The sequence below is a fragment of the Leucoraja erinacea genome, chromosome 31 (genome assembly GCF_028641065.1).
Source record: "Leucoraja erinacea ecotype New England chromosome 31, Leri_hhj_1, whole genome shotgun sequence".
NCBI lineage: Eukaryota > Metazoa > Chordata > Chondrichthyes > Rajiformes > Rajidae > Leucoraja > Leucoraja erinaceus.
In genome coordinates, this window is record NC_073407.1 from 8,354,952 (window position 1) to 8,370,043 (window position 15,092).

Sequence of the window (15,092 nt, forward strand, 5' to 3'; positions counted from 1 at the left end):
TCATCCAAGTAAGATTATTTTATATTTGTTTCAGAATGGTTCAATCTATGATAACTGAAAATTTCATTCAGTTCTCTTAATTTTTAAGAAAGTTATGTGCTTTTGACTGTCCACGATCACAGCTTTTTTGTTATGTCCATAGAAAATCAATAGGGAACAAGATGCTAATTTCCGAGTATGAAAATGGCCATAACTTTTTAAATACTTGAGATATGAAAGTGAATTAGGTGTCAAATTAAACTTCTTTTTATGCTTTACCTGATGGGATAAATTGCAGACTTGATTTTTAAAATCTCAAAATTTTGTAACATTGCTACTATAACTTAGAAACTTAGTATATTCTACATGGGGATAGTTTATTTTTTTTAGTAACCAAAGTTATCAACGTATAATTTTTTATGTGTTGGAAAACAAAATATAGTGGCACAGCTGGTAGACTTGCTGCCTCACACACCAGAGATCTGTGTTCGATCCTGTCCTCGGGCACTGTCTGTGTTGAATTTGCACATTCTCCCTGCAAGCGTGTCGGTTTCCTCCCACATCCCAAAGACGCATTGGCTTTGTAGGTTAACTTGTCTGTAAAATTGTCCCTCATGTGTAGGGAGTGGGTGAGGAAAGTGGGATAACAGAACTTGTGTGAACGGGTGGTAGACAAAAAAGCTAGAGAAAATTAGCGGGTGAGGCAGCATCTATGGAGCAAAGGAATAGGCGACGTTTCTGGTCGAGACCCTTCTTCAGACCGATGTCGGAAGGGGGGAGGGGGGTTGGGAAAAAGAAAAGAAGAGGCGGAGATAGTAGGCTGTGGGAGAGCTGGGAATGGGAGGGGAAGGAGGGAGAAAACTAGGACTACGTGAAATTGGAAAAGCCAATGTTCATACCTCTGGGGTGTAAACTACCCAAGCGAAATATGAGGTGCTGTTCCTCCAATTTGCAGTGGGCCTCACTCTGGCCATGGAGGAGGACAGGACAGAAAGGTCCGATTCGGAATGGGAGGGGCAGTTGAAGTGCTGACCCACCAGGAGATCAGGTTGGTTATTGCAAACTGAGTGGAGGTGTTGTGCAAAGCGATCACCAAGACTGTGCTTGGTCTCACCGAGGTTGATCATACGCTGAATAATCCAACCACATTTTTGTTTGGAAGTAGAAAGAAATAATAGAAATTGCATTCATTGCAACGTATAAAAATACTTGAGATACTGTATTGTAATTTTGCTGCATGTCATTGTGGTAACATATCATGTCTTGATTGGTGAATATGTTTAGTTTGTGACTTTATTTGAAGCAGAAATAATATGTGAATGCTTCATTGATCATAATTCCGACTGGTAACTACGCACTTCGTCCAAGCACATTATCACACGTGTCATGCAAACCGTCTTAAATGACCACCTAAACTGTCATTTGGCAACATAAAAAGCTGCCGAGGTTGCCCGGCTGGCAACAGATTAAAAAAAGTTAAGTGAGAGCCCTGCTATATCCGTGGCCGCGGCACCTCAGGAAGGCCTCCGCCGCGTGCCCTTTGTGGGTTGTGTTGAGGTTGAAACTATCACCTCATTTCCAAGCGGTTTGACAGTGTTTGTGATGTGAATGAGCGCAGCCCCCAATACTTTATTGACCATTTGTGCTTCAGGCCGCTTGCATTTATAAACCGGCTTTGTGCAGCTGATCAGCCTTCCCTCCCAGTAGCACATCCTCAGATTATGTGTTTTTACTGCAGCCAGCAAAGTGGCAAATGCACTGAAGATTTTGCCCTGACAAAGTGGCGCAGTCAGGGCAGCACAGTGGTGCAGCAGGTAGAACCACTGCCCCACACTACCGGAGAATCAGGTTTGTTCCTGACCTCCCAGTCTATCCGTACGGAGCATGTTCTCCCCATAACAGCGTGGGTTTCCTCTGAGTGCTCCGTTCCCTCCCTCATCACTAAGAGGTGCGGGTTTGTAGGTTAATTGGCCTCTGTAAATCTCCCCCAGTGGGCAGAGAGTACATATTGAAGTGGGATAACATGGAACTAGTGTGAATGGATGATCGATGGTCAGCGCGGATTCAGTGGGCCGTGGGGCCTAGTTCATGCTGTATCTCTAAACTAAAAAAAAAAACCTACAAAGCTAAAAATAACGAATGGGCCGTTGCGTCTTTACATTTGGTGGAGAAATGCTCGTTTTGAAATTTGACTCTTCTGAAGAGAGTGACAAGCTGCATCTCCTTTGTGACCTATCCACCATACTGTGGCCACATCCGATAATGAGCCTGCTCTTGCAAAATGCCCAAAACTTCCAATTTAATCATCTTGGGCCTGCAAACACACCACATTAGTCACTATGACAAGGTTAGCATTTCAAAGAGTATTATTAATAAAGAAATTGGTCAAGTATAATATTTTTTGCAGCAATTAAACTACTGCTGCTAAAGGTAGTGTATCAAAATATGTACTCAGGAACACTCCAGCAAGGGGGAATCTCAGTTCTGTAATAGACCTGGCTGTATTTTTTCATTATTTTATGTCTTTTTGCTGTTTAATTTGCTTCCAAAAATCCTGTAAACCCACAAATCAAATTGCTCTGGCCTTAGGAAGCAGATACATTTATGACTCATTAATCGCTGCACATTCGTCATGTTAAAATTTTTGCTGGCTGTACAGGAAATGTGGCTTTTGTTAGCAAGCTCCATTTGCACAACGAGAGATTGTACTCCACCCCACCCCCCCTCCCCCCCGCCTCCATTCAAGACCAGTCCTGAATAGTACCTCACTGGTGACCCTCAGACTATTCTTGGTCGGACTTTGCGAGCTTTACTTTGCACTAAACATTATTCCCTTGACATGTATCCATACACTGCGAATGGCTCGAGTGCAAACTCCACGCCGACAGCCTTCGAGGTCAGGATTGAGCCCCGGGTGTCTGGCCTCGCGAGAGAGCTGGTCCAGCAGCTGTGCCACACACATTGTCAATGAGTCATTAGGTACAATTAAGGGAAATTTCTGATATTCCAGCAGACTCAAGTGAATGAACACTGCACGGTAGCCTCGACAGTGAGAGGCTGAAAGATAACACAGTACAGCTTGTGGTAACAAATGAATCAGTTCAGTTTAGCTTTTTGTCACCTGTATCGAGGTACAGTGAAAGGCTTTTAATGCATACTAACCAGTCAGCAGAAAGACAAATCATGATTACATTCCGGCCATTTCCAGCGAACAACGTTTAATGCAAGGTAATGCCAGCAAAGTCCGATCAAGGATAGTCCGAGGGTCACCAAAGAGGTAGATATTAGTTCAGTACTGCTCTCTGGTTGTGGTGGGTTGATTCAGTTGCCTGATAACAGTTGGGAATCACTGAACAAGCCTGCGGTACATTGTATCAGCTGAATAACAGCTCTCAATCTAACCTGTGGCGTTTACTCCCACGTGTTGTACTAGACACGTGCATGGATCCCACGCACCAAGCGCGGGGGAAGCCATTTCATCCTTCTTCCGTTACACTGTCACTCTGTCACTTCACTCTTGTCCGCCTGCTAGTTTTTGGCAAATAGGAGACACCACCTGGAGTGATGTGTTTGATGTTCGTTCTGTTCCTTTCTTTAATTACTCTCCTTCCCTGACACTGGGGGACTGTTTCTGCACCAGCCAAGCTGATCGGACCCTCTGTTCAGTGATACTCTACACCGATTCAATGCCAGACGAGCCAGCGCAGGCAAGGGAAATAAATTAATGACTGGACCCATGGGGGCGGCACAGTGGCACACTGTTAGAGTTGCTGCCTGACACCACCAGAGACCTGGGATCAATCCTGACTATGGGTGCTGTCTGTACGGAGTTTGCACGTTCTCCCCTTGACCGCGTGGGCGTTCTCTGGGTGCTCAGGTTTCCTCCCACACTCCAAAGATGTACAGGCTTGTAGGTTACTTGGCTTCCGTAAAAATTGTAACTTGTCCCTAGTGTGTAGGATAGTGCTAGTGCACGGGGTGATCGATGGTCAGTTCGGACTTGGTGGGCCGAAGGGCCCGTTTCCACGTTGTTTCTATAAACTAAACTAAGATTAGATCATTAAAATTAGCTAAAGAGGAGGTAGATGAATCTTTGACAGATTGATTTAGGGTGACATAGGGGTGCAGCTGGTGGAGCTGCTGCCTCAAAGTGACGGAGACCCAGGTTCAATCCTGACCTCGGGTGCTGTCTGTGTGGTGCTTAGACCTTCTCCCTATGACCAGGTGGGTTTGCTGCCTCAAAGTGACAGAGACCCGGGCGATCCAGTTTCCTCCCACATCCCAAAGACACTCAGATTTCACGGTTAAATGGCCTCTGTAAATTGCCCCTAGTTTGTAGGGAGTGGATGAGAAAGTGGGATAACATAGAACTGTCGTGAATGTGTGATCAATGGTCGACCTAAGGGCTGGTTCCCATGCTGTATCTTTCAATCAATCAATCAAAGATAGACACAAAGAACTGGAGTCACTCAGTGGAAAAGGCAGCATCTCTGGAGAGAAGGAATGGGTGACGTTTCGGTCGAGCCCCTTCTTCAGACTGGTTCGGGATAAGGGAAACGTGAGATATAGACGGTGATGTGGGGAGATAAAGAACCATGAATGAAAGATATGCAAAAATCAGATTCAGATTCAGATTCAATTTAATTGTAAATGCCGGGGCTATCAATCAATCAATGGCTGTGATGATGTGGCATGGAAGAGTTGTTGAATGAGAGGTACAGGAGGGGGAAGACCATTCAGCCCATCTACCACCCATTCACAGTAATCCTATCCTAACACATTTCTTTCACCCCATGTTCCCATCAATGCCCATTCCCCCAAGATTCTACCACTCCCCTCTGCACTGGGGCACTTCACAATGCCGACAGTCCCGCACGTTTTTGGGATGTGGGAAGGAACCCACGTGGTCCAAGGGTGTACATGCAAACTCCACGAAAACAGCTGGGGCCAGGATCGAACCACTATTGCTGAGAGGCCTGGGGTATAGAAACATAGAAAATAGGTGCAGGAGTAGGCCATTTGGCCCTTCAAGCATGCACCGCCATTCAATATCATGGCTGATCATCCAACTCAGTATTTTGTACCTGCCTTCTCTCCATACCCCTTGATCCCTTTAGCCACAAGGGCCACATCTAACTCCCTCTTAAATATAGCCAATGAACTGGCCTCAACTACCTTCTGTGGCAGAGAATTCCAGAGATTCACCACTCTCTGTGTGAAAAAATGTTTTCCTCATCACGGTCCTAAAAGATTTCTCCCTTATCCTGAAACTGTGACCCCCTTGGTCTGGACTTCCCCAACATCGGGAACAATCTTCCTGCATCTAGCCTCTCCAACCCCTTAAGAATGTTGTAAGTTTCCATAAGATCCCCCCTCAATCTTCTAAATTCTAGCGAGTACAAGCCAAGTCTATCCAGTATATCAGCCATGATCGTGTTGAATGGTGGCCAACAGTTGTTTCCTCCTGAGATTGAATCACAGACGCATAGAAAGCTATGGAGCATGGTGAATGGGTATCAACATGAACATGACGGGCCGAAAGGCCTGCTCCTGTGTTGTGTAAATCTATGGCTCAGCAGCTGTGTGAAGGGCTCTCCAAGGACTGTTACAAACTTGAGCAGACACACCGTAGGAAGCATTTTGTAGGAATAAGGGTGGGCTGCCAGCTTTGGAAACAGTTTGGTTTGGGAACAGCTCTGCCCAAGATCGCAGAGTTGTGGGCGTAGCCCAGTCCATCACACGGGCTATCACTCCCCACCATCGACTCCATCTACACTTCACGCTGCCTGGGGAAAGCAGCCAACATAATCAAGGATCTTTCCCACCCCGACATTCCCGCCTCTCCTCGTTTTGGTTGGGCATAAAATACAGAAGCAGGAAGCATAAACCAGCAGACTCAGGAATAGTTTTTCTCCCTCTGTTATCAGACTGCTGGACATAAGCTAGGGTTCAGTCCCAATTCTCCAACCTACCTGATTGCGGACATTGGACTTTTTCTCTGGAACTGTTACACTACAACACTGAGCAACTATATTCTGCACTCTGGTATATTTATCTTCATTCTATCTATTGTACTTGAGTTTGGCTTGATTGTATTCATGCATCGCGTTATCTGATTTGGTCGGACAGCATGCAAACAAAAGCCTTTTCTCAGTATCTCAGTGCGTGACAATAATAAAACCTAAATCTAAAATGGAAACAATTTCTCCCAAAGATAGACACAAATTGCTGGAGTAACTTAGTGGGTCAGGCGGCACCTCTGCAGAGAAAGGATGGGTGACGTTTCGTGTCTGGACCTTTGCTTCATTCTGTTGAAGGTTGAAGATTGTGTCCGAGAAAGGGTCCTGACCTGAAACGTCACCCATCCTTTTTTCACCAGAGATGCTGCCTGACCCGCTGAGTTACTCCAGCACTTTGTGTCTGTCTTTGGTATAAACCAGTATTTGCAGTTCTTTGTTACAACAGACAAATGGCGATGCATGAGGCGTGAATGAGCAGGAGAGTTTCCCGTCCCTGTCCTTTTACAGAGTTGGATTGGGAACGGGGAACAAGGAAATAGCCCTGGTCCTTGGCCCAGTAAGCTCGCCTGTACTCTTAGCAGCCTGTACTCTTCTCTTTAAAGATATGCAGACATGCTAATCCTGTGGGGACCCAGTGTTTCTGAGAGAGAAAATATTTCATTATTCTGTCCACAGAAATGTCAAGCTAGACGTCGGAGATTTTACATCCTGTTGCAGCAACCAGGGGCTTTGTTAGGAGTCCAAATTTTTCACAAGCAGCAGCCGCCTCTCTGCGCTAAAATGACATTCAAATCCTTTGCATTGTGGACAACCATGTTTGTTCAAATAATCTGCCTGCATTAACAGCTAAACTTCCTGTAACGTGAGGAGGGTGTTTGATTTTGAATCAAAATCACAGGGTTTGATTTTGAAATCAAAGTTTCACGGCATCCGACTGTCGAACCCTTGTTGGGTTATTTACAAAAAACAACATGCATTATGTCGTGCCTTTAAGGTAGCCTCCTTGCGGGAACCATGTGGGAGCATTGAGCAACACCTGACCGACAAAGTAACGAGAGCCCAAGCAGTTTGATGAAGGGTCCCAACCTGAAACATCACCTGTCCATTCCCTCCGCAGATGCTGCCTGACCCGCTGAGTTCCTCCAGCACTTTGAGGTCTTGCTCAAGATTCCAGCATCTGCAGTTCTTTGTATCACCAGTAAAAAGATGCCCCTTTAATGGAGAGTCTTGAAGGAGGAGCGAGAGGTGGAAGGGGATGACGGAGGGTGTTCCAGAACCCGCTCCAGGGAGTTCCAGGTTGTGGCTCAGTGGTAAAGCTGCATCCTTAGATTGCTGGAGACCTAGGTTCGATCCTGACCTCAGGTGCCGTCTCTGTGGAGTTCCCCCTGAGACTGCGTGGGTTTTCTCCAGGTGCTCTGGTTTCCTCCCACATTCCAAAGACATACAAATTTATGGGTTAATTGGCTTTGGTAAAAAAAAAAAAAGTAAATTGTCCCTATTGTATGTGGAATATTGTTAATGAACGAGGTGATCACTGGTCAGCGCGGACTGTGGGCTGAAGGGTCTGTTTCTGCATTGGATCTCTAAAGTAAAGTCTAAAAAAGTAAAATGTGGTACCTTGGGACTGAAGACATGGCAAACAACAATTCATCCAACATATTCAGCCTCCTGAAATGTGTCTGTGTTTCTAAAGGTTTCGCTTCAGAGACGGTAAGCTGAGTTTTGTTTGCGGATCAGTTCCTTGTGTCCGCAGCTGCAGCTCTTCTACCGATGCAAGGGGAGGAGCATCGTCACGGGACCAGTCGGTGGCACAATGTTGCCCCCAGGACCACAGAGTGTCTGCTTGGCTCCTGAACCGCCCGTCAGGCTGCCTGGGCATGAGGTGGGTCACTGGCTCACAGGACAACACTCGCCTCCGGCTCAGATGGCCATGGGTTCAAATCCGACCCTCCAGTACAGTGTGGGCGAGTGTGGTGCTGCTTATTGGCTAAGCCAAGATCTTGCAGAAACAAGATCTTACACCAAAGACAGACTCGAAGTGCTGGAGTGACTAAGCAGGTAAGGCAGCATCTCTGGAGAAAAAAGACGGGTGACGTTCTTCAGACTGAAAGTAGAGAGTTGGGAGTGAAGAGTTGGAAAAAGAACAGGAATAAATCAAGGCCGCACACAAATTACCTCGGGCATGGCGGGTGCCTGGTAGGTCCATTGTTGGCCAAGGAAGGTGTGACTTAGTTTAGTCTCGAGATACAGTGCGGAAACAGGCCCACCAGGCCCGCGCCGTCCAGCGATCCCCACACATAACACTATCCTACCAGGGCCAATTTTTACATTTGCCAAGCCAATTAACCTACAAACCTGTACAACTGGAGTGTGGGAGGAAACCAAAGATATCGGAGAAAACCCACGCAGGTCACGGGGAGAACGTACAAACTCCGTACAGACAGCATCTGTAGCCGGGATCGAACCCGGGTCTCCGGCGCTGCATTCGATGTAAGGCAGCAACTCTACCGCTGCGCCACCGTGATCTCAAGAGAAACAATGTGGAGAAATGTAGAACTGATAGAAAAATGACTAGGGAGGAGGAAGGGGGCAAGTGGGGAGGGTGTAGGGGAGGGGTGTATAAGGTGATGTTAGGTACAATTAAATAATTCAATGTTTATACCACTGGGCTGTAAGATCTTAGCTGCATGATGTGAAAGTAGCCGGGGTGTGGAGGGCCAGTGCTCTCCATTATGCACCCTTTAATTAGCACTGTTTCACACAGACTATCTGCTCCTTAACATATAGCTGTTATGGAATCTTGCTGTGCACACATTGACCACCAGGTTTCCATCAATACTCATCGACCAGAGCACCTCTGACTCCAGTTACATTCCCCGCTTAGAACAGTACAGAGCAGGAACTGGCCCTTCGGCCCACAATGTCTGTGCCACAATGAACATGATGCCAGGTTAAACTAATCTCTGCCTGCACGTGATCCATATCCCTCTGTTCCCTGCATATCCATGTGCCTGTCTAAACGCCTCTTAAACGCCACTGTTGTACCAGCCTCCGCTACCACCCCTGTCACCACTATCTGTGTAAAACACTAGCTGGAGTCAGTGTCTGGGGCTGGGTGCCAGTGCGGCCCCAGGCACTGGGAGAGCCGGCTGTAGGTGAGTTCCCGCGGGGTAGCCATGTTACAGCAGCTCGTGGTCTCTGATCCTTCATTCCCCCACCCTGGCTGCTGGGTACAATGGGGTTCAGTAACGTGAGAGGAGGAGGGAGTTGCTGCTGCGGCCACACTGAGGTTGGTGCTGCCCATTCACACGCTGGAGAGAGGTTAATCCACACTCACCGCCGGAGACTCACCCACTCACTGCACTGGGAACAAAACCAACTGAGCAGAGGCACTCACACCAACCACACACACACACCCCGCAGACACCCCCCACACACAACCCCCCCCCACACACACAACCCCCCCCCAATCCCCCCCCCCCACACACAACCCCCCCCCCACACACACACCCCCCCCACCCCCCCCCCACACACACACACCCCCCCACCACACACACACACCCCCCCCCCACCACACACACACACCCACCCCCCCCACACACACAACCCCCCCCCCACACACACCCCCCCCACACACACCCCCCACACACACAACCCCCCCCACACACACACCCCCCCCCCACACACACAACCCCCCCACACACACAACCCCCCCCACACACACACACACACCCCACCCCCACCCACAACAATCCCCCCCCCACACACAACCCCCCCCCACACCCACCCCACACACAACCACACACACCCCCCCACACACACACCCCCCACACACACAACCCCCCCTACACACACCCCCCCCCCCACACACCCACCCACACCCACCCACACCCACACCACACACACCCCCCCCCACACACACACACACAACCCCGCACACACACACACACACACACACACACACACACCCACACACACCCACACACACACACACACACACACACACACACACCCCCACACACACACAACCCCCCACACACACCCAACACGCACAACCCCACAACACACACACACATCCGCACAATGCAAGATGAATATGGCTGAGTTTTGCACAGTGTGTAAGTCTTCGAGCTGATTTCCAGGAACACAGAAACCACTAAAAATAGAAGCCAGTCTGTACGGCTCTCGGCACAGTTCAGTGTGAGCTCTGTACGTGCCCGTCCCAATCTGAAACAATTATACACAAAACCCGTACTGAAACAGATGGTTGTAAAAGTTTGAATTGGAATCCAACCAAATAGTTGGATCCCAGAAGTACTCGGCTTTGCGGGGGACGTTTCCCAGTCTTTGGTTGTTGATCACCAGTCACTGCTTCTCTGGAGAGCTGTAGATGGAGGCCACATACTAGTGGTCACCCCACAAAGACGTCCTCTAGACCCAGTCACACCGGAAACCCCAACCCAGACTGACCCCCATCAGTCATCCACTTCATTCCTGGGCCCAGAGGAATGGAAACCCTTGAGTAATCAAGCAGGTCTACGTTTAAAAAAGGTGTCACACCCAGCGTACCTATAGTAGGAGCTACCTAAACACAATGAAGGAAGAATAATATGTTCACCGTGCAGAATTATAGCGCAGGCCTGAGCTTCCATGTATCCAATTGAAGACTCTCAGACTATCTTTAATTGGACTTTACCTTGCAATAAACGTAATTCCTTTATCATGTACCTGCACACTGTGGACGGCTCGATTCTAATCGTGTCTACTCTTTCCTTTGACTGGTTAGCACCCATCTCATCTGCTACTTGTTGCAAACCTCAAACGTATTTTATTCCCTTCCCCAGAGAGCCTGGGGTTTAATGGATGCACCCGTTCATTTAGATGGCACCAGTTTCCATGTGGACTGGAGGTTGATTAGGAAGTCCTAAAATGCACAGGTCCCCATGGCTTAGGTCTTAACTTCCTTGTCCAATGGAAGGTTACAAGTGTGGTTTGCTTTAGAGAAACAAAACAGGAAACAGGCCCATCGAGTCCACGCCTACCCATTGATCACCCGTTCATACTAGTCTGATGTTATCCCACTTCCTCATCCACTCTCTGCACGCTAGGGGCAATTTACAGAACCCGATTAATCTACAAACCCGCACGTCTTTGGGACGTGGGAGGAAACCAGAGTACCCGGAGTAAACGCAAATGGAAACTGTGAGCCTCCGCACAGACAGCATCTGAGGTCAGGGTCAAACCCAGGTCTCTGGTGCAGTGAGGCAGCAGCTCTACCACTACTGGCGGGGATAAGCGTACATGGACCAATTTCTGCAATAAAAAGAAAGCAACCTCCAAATGGACGCAGAACTGGTCAATGTGCATCCATTATACCTCAGGTCCTCTAGGGAAGGGAATAGAATATGTTGGAAGTTGCAACAGGTGTCAGAGGAGACTGGTTCTAACCAGTCAACGGAAAGACTACACATGATTACAATTGGGCCGTCCACAGTGTACAGGTACATGATAAAGGGAATAACGTTTAGCGCAAGGTAATGTCAAGTAAAGCCCAGTGGTATAAATGGCTGATCTACTAGACTAACCATACAATCTGGTGAATGAAAGCCAAAAGGTCAAGTCTCACCATGGATTTAATCACTTCAATCATCTCAAGTAAAAAAGCCAAGGTCAGTTATGGTGGCAACGCAATGTGCCAATAATTATAACACCGTAAAACTCAAGTGGTTCACCAGTGTCTATCAGAGTGTGGCAACTGGTGTGTGAATCTGGACCCACCAGACCATTCATAAGTGATAGGAGCAGAAATAGGCCATTCGGCCCGCTGAGTCTACTCCATTCAATCATGGCTGATCTGTCTTTCCCTCTCAACCATTCTCCTGCCTTCTTCCCAGAACCCCTGACGCCCCTACTAATCAAGATCCTGTCAATCTCCGCTTTAAAAATACCCAATTACTTGGCCTCTACAACCTTCTGCAGCAATGAATTCCACAGATTCATCACCCTCTGGCTAGAGAAATTCACCTTCATTTCTTTTCTAGAGGTAGGTCCTTTAGATAAATCCACCAGTCCAAACCCACGCACAGTTTGAACCGGCCCTGTTATTAAGAATGGACTAAAATTCCCGGGCAGCTAAAGGAAGCCAACATTGTGCAAAAGTTCCTGCATCCCCCAGCCCGTCAGCAGCAATGCAACCAGGGATGCACCGGTGGCCACCGTTCGGCTGCGGCCTCTGGCCGTGTTTCTTACCGAGGGAGTGAGCTGCCGTCGTCTTGGAGCTGAAGAAGCGTCCCAGGCCCAGGTCCCCGAGCTTCACCGCCCCCGTGGCTGTGATGAAGACGTTGGCCGGCTTGATGTCTGGCAACAGAGACAGAGCCAGTGAGTAATGAGTGGAAGATCATCCTAACCCACTGCCTCCACTGTCAGAGTGAGGCCACATGCAGATTGGAGGAACAGCACCTCGTATTTCGCTTGGGCAGCTTACAACCCAGAGGTATGAACATTGATTTCTCTAAATTCAATTATCTCCTGTATTCCCTCCCCTCTCTTCCCCCCCCCCACCCACTTCTACTTTCAGACTGAAGAAGGGTTCCGACCTGAAACGTGGGTTATATTACCCTATTATAATTCTCCTGAGATGCTGCCTGACCCGCTGTGTTACTCCAGCATTTCATGTCTATCTTAGGTCCTAACCCTGGGGTCACGTGGATGTCTGGACTAGGGGGTCATTAACTACAGGGAGAGCTTGGACAGACTTGGGACACCGAAGGTTGAGGGTTGAGACCTGATCGAGATATGTAAAATTATGAGAGGCATAGATATGGTAGACAGTCAAAACCTTTGTCCCAGGATGGAAAAATCAAATACTAGAGGGCACAGGTTTAAGGTGATACACGGAAGCCCAGGCAGCTGCGGATGCTGGAATCTTGAACTAAACACAAGGCTATCCACTGTACCTCGTTACACCTGACAATAAACTAAACTCATATGGATTATGTACAGGCAGAGGAGTTGGTCTTAGCACCATGTTCAGCGCAGACATTGTGGGCCAAAGGGCCCATTCTTGTGCTGTACTGTTCTATGTTCTACATTTACCTCCTCCCCCTATCAGTCCCCTCCATTTTCCTCCACAGATACTGCCCGATCTGCTGAGTCCCTCCAGCACTCGGTGTTTTGCTCAAGGTTCCAGCAACTTGTGTGTCTCCAAAGACAGAGGAGGTCTCGGCGGTGGGGTGAGTGTGTACGGGAGGAGAGTGGGTCACCCAAAACTGCAAATTCCAATGCGGGGTGCTTGGCTGCCCAAGCGAAATATGAGACATTTGCACCTTTCCTCGTCATAGCTGAGGAGAAGATGCAGGACTGATGGAATGGTGTGGGAGTGGGAATAATGGTGTCACCCATGGTTAGTGCATTCCCACCACAGACATACAGTGGGACTTCGGCAGGCCGACTCCACTACAAACGTGGGCTTTGAGTGTGTGCATACGCCTGGTGCATGTGCGTGTGAGTGTGTGCATGTATTCTGTGTGAGTGCGTGCACGTGTGGTGTGTGCTCACACATGCTTTGCTTCATGGTTGGCAGGGACATTGTGGGCTGAATGGCCTGTTCCTGTGCGGGTGCTACCTTCACACAAACTTACACATACACACAATTGCACACACACACACACACACACACACACCATGCATTCTGCTCAGTTACTGCATGAGGCAATTTAGGGCAGCACGGTGGTGCAGCGGTAGAGTTGCTGCCTTACAGCGCCAGAGACCCGAGTTTGATCCTGACTATGGGTGTTTGTCTCCCCATGACCTGCGTGGGTTTTCTCTGAGAGCTTTAGTTTCCTCCCACACTCCAAAGGCGTACAGTTTTGCACATTAAAGTAAATTGTCCCTTGGGTGTGTAGGATAGTGTTAGTGTGCGGGGATCGCTGGTCAGTGCGGACTAAGTGGGCCGAAGGGCCTGTTTCCGCGCTGTATCTTTAAACTAAACTTGCTCCATAGCAGAGCTGCTAATTCCTCAGCCGAAATGCTCAGCAGGAAAGGACAGGTAAATGGACGCAACAAGATGCGGAGGATTTGAAAAGGTGCAGAAGAGGTTTACCAGGATGTGCCTGGATGAGAGGGCATTAGCTCCAAGGAGGGGTTGGACAGACTTGTGTTGTTTTCTCTGGAACGCCAGAGGTTGAGCAGTGCCCTGATAGAAGTGTACAACATTATGAAAGGCAAAGGTAGGGTCAGAACCATTCTCCGAGGGTGGAAATGTCAAAGGTTAAAGGGCATAGCTTTACAGTGAGAGGTGCAAAGTTTAAAGGGGATGAGCGGAAAAAGATTTTTTTTTTTTTACACAGAGAGTGCTGGGTGCCTGGAAGGATCTGCCAGGGGTGGTGAAGGAAACATCTACGATAGTGGCGTTAAAGAGACTTTTGGAGAGGAATGTAGATATAGGGTAGGGAATGGAGGGATATGGACCATGTGCCGGCAGAGATTAGTTTCTCCTTGCATCATGTTTGGCTCAGACATTGTGGGTGGAAGTGCCTGTTCCTGTGCTGTGCTGTTCTGCGTTCTCACACACACATTTACACACACACACACAACACGCACAGGCACTGACAACACGCACACCTGCCCAGGCTCACACACAAACATGTACAAAACCGACGCACACATCTGCGCACAAACACACATGCAGAGACCCATGTATTCACTGCACATACACAACAGATGCACACACATATACACGCACAGACACATACACAATGCACACAGTACAAAAAATACACAGGTAGACAAAAGTGCTGGAGAAACTCAGCGGGTACAGCAGCATCTATGGAGCGAAGGAAATAGGCAACGTTTTGGGCCGAACCCCTTGGTTTCGATTTTCCAGCCTCTGCAGTTTCTTCTTAAACAAAAAATACACAACCTACAGACACAACTCCCCACACAAATGCAAACTAACATATAAACACATACATGTATATGCACACATACAAAGTGGCGATTATATGCACTTGTATACCCCACTTACATGTGTAAGAAGGAATTGCGGATGCTGGTTTAAATCGAAGAAAGACTCAAAAAGCTGGAGTAACTCAG

General features: G+C 48.2%; 1 protein-coding gene across 3 annotated transcripts in view; it reads right to left on the bottom strand.

The window, feature by feature from the left end:
* Nucleotides 1–15,092, bottom strand: part of LOC129711874 (serine/threonine-protein kinase Nek6-like) — a 117,418-nt gene that overhangs the window by 30,298 nt on the left and 72,028 nt on the right. For all 3 annotated transcript variants that reach the window (XM_055659858.1, XM_055659859.1, XM_055659857.1), the window contains exon 7: nucleotides 12,249–12,356. In XM_055659858.1, coding sequence (XP_055515833.1) covers nucleotides 12,249–12,356 — 108 coding nt within the window. The remainder of the gene's footprint in view (nucleotides 1–12,248; nucleotides 12,357–15,092) is intronic.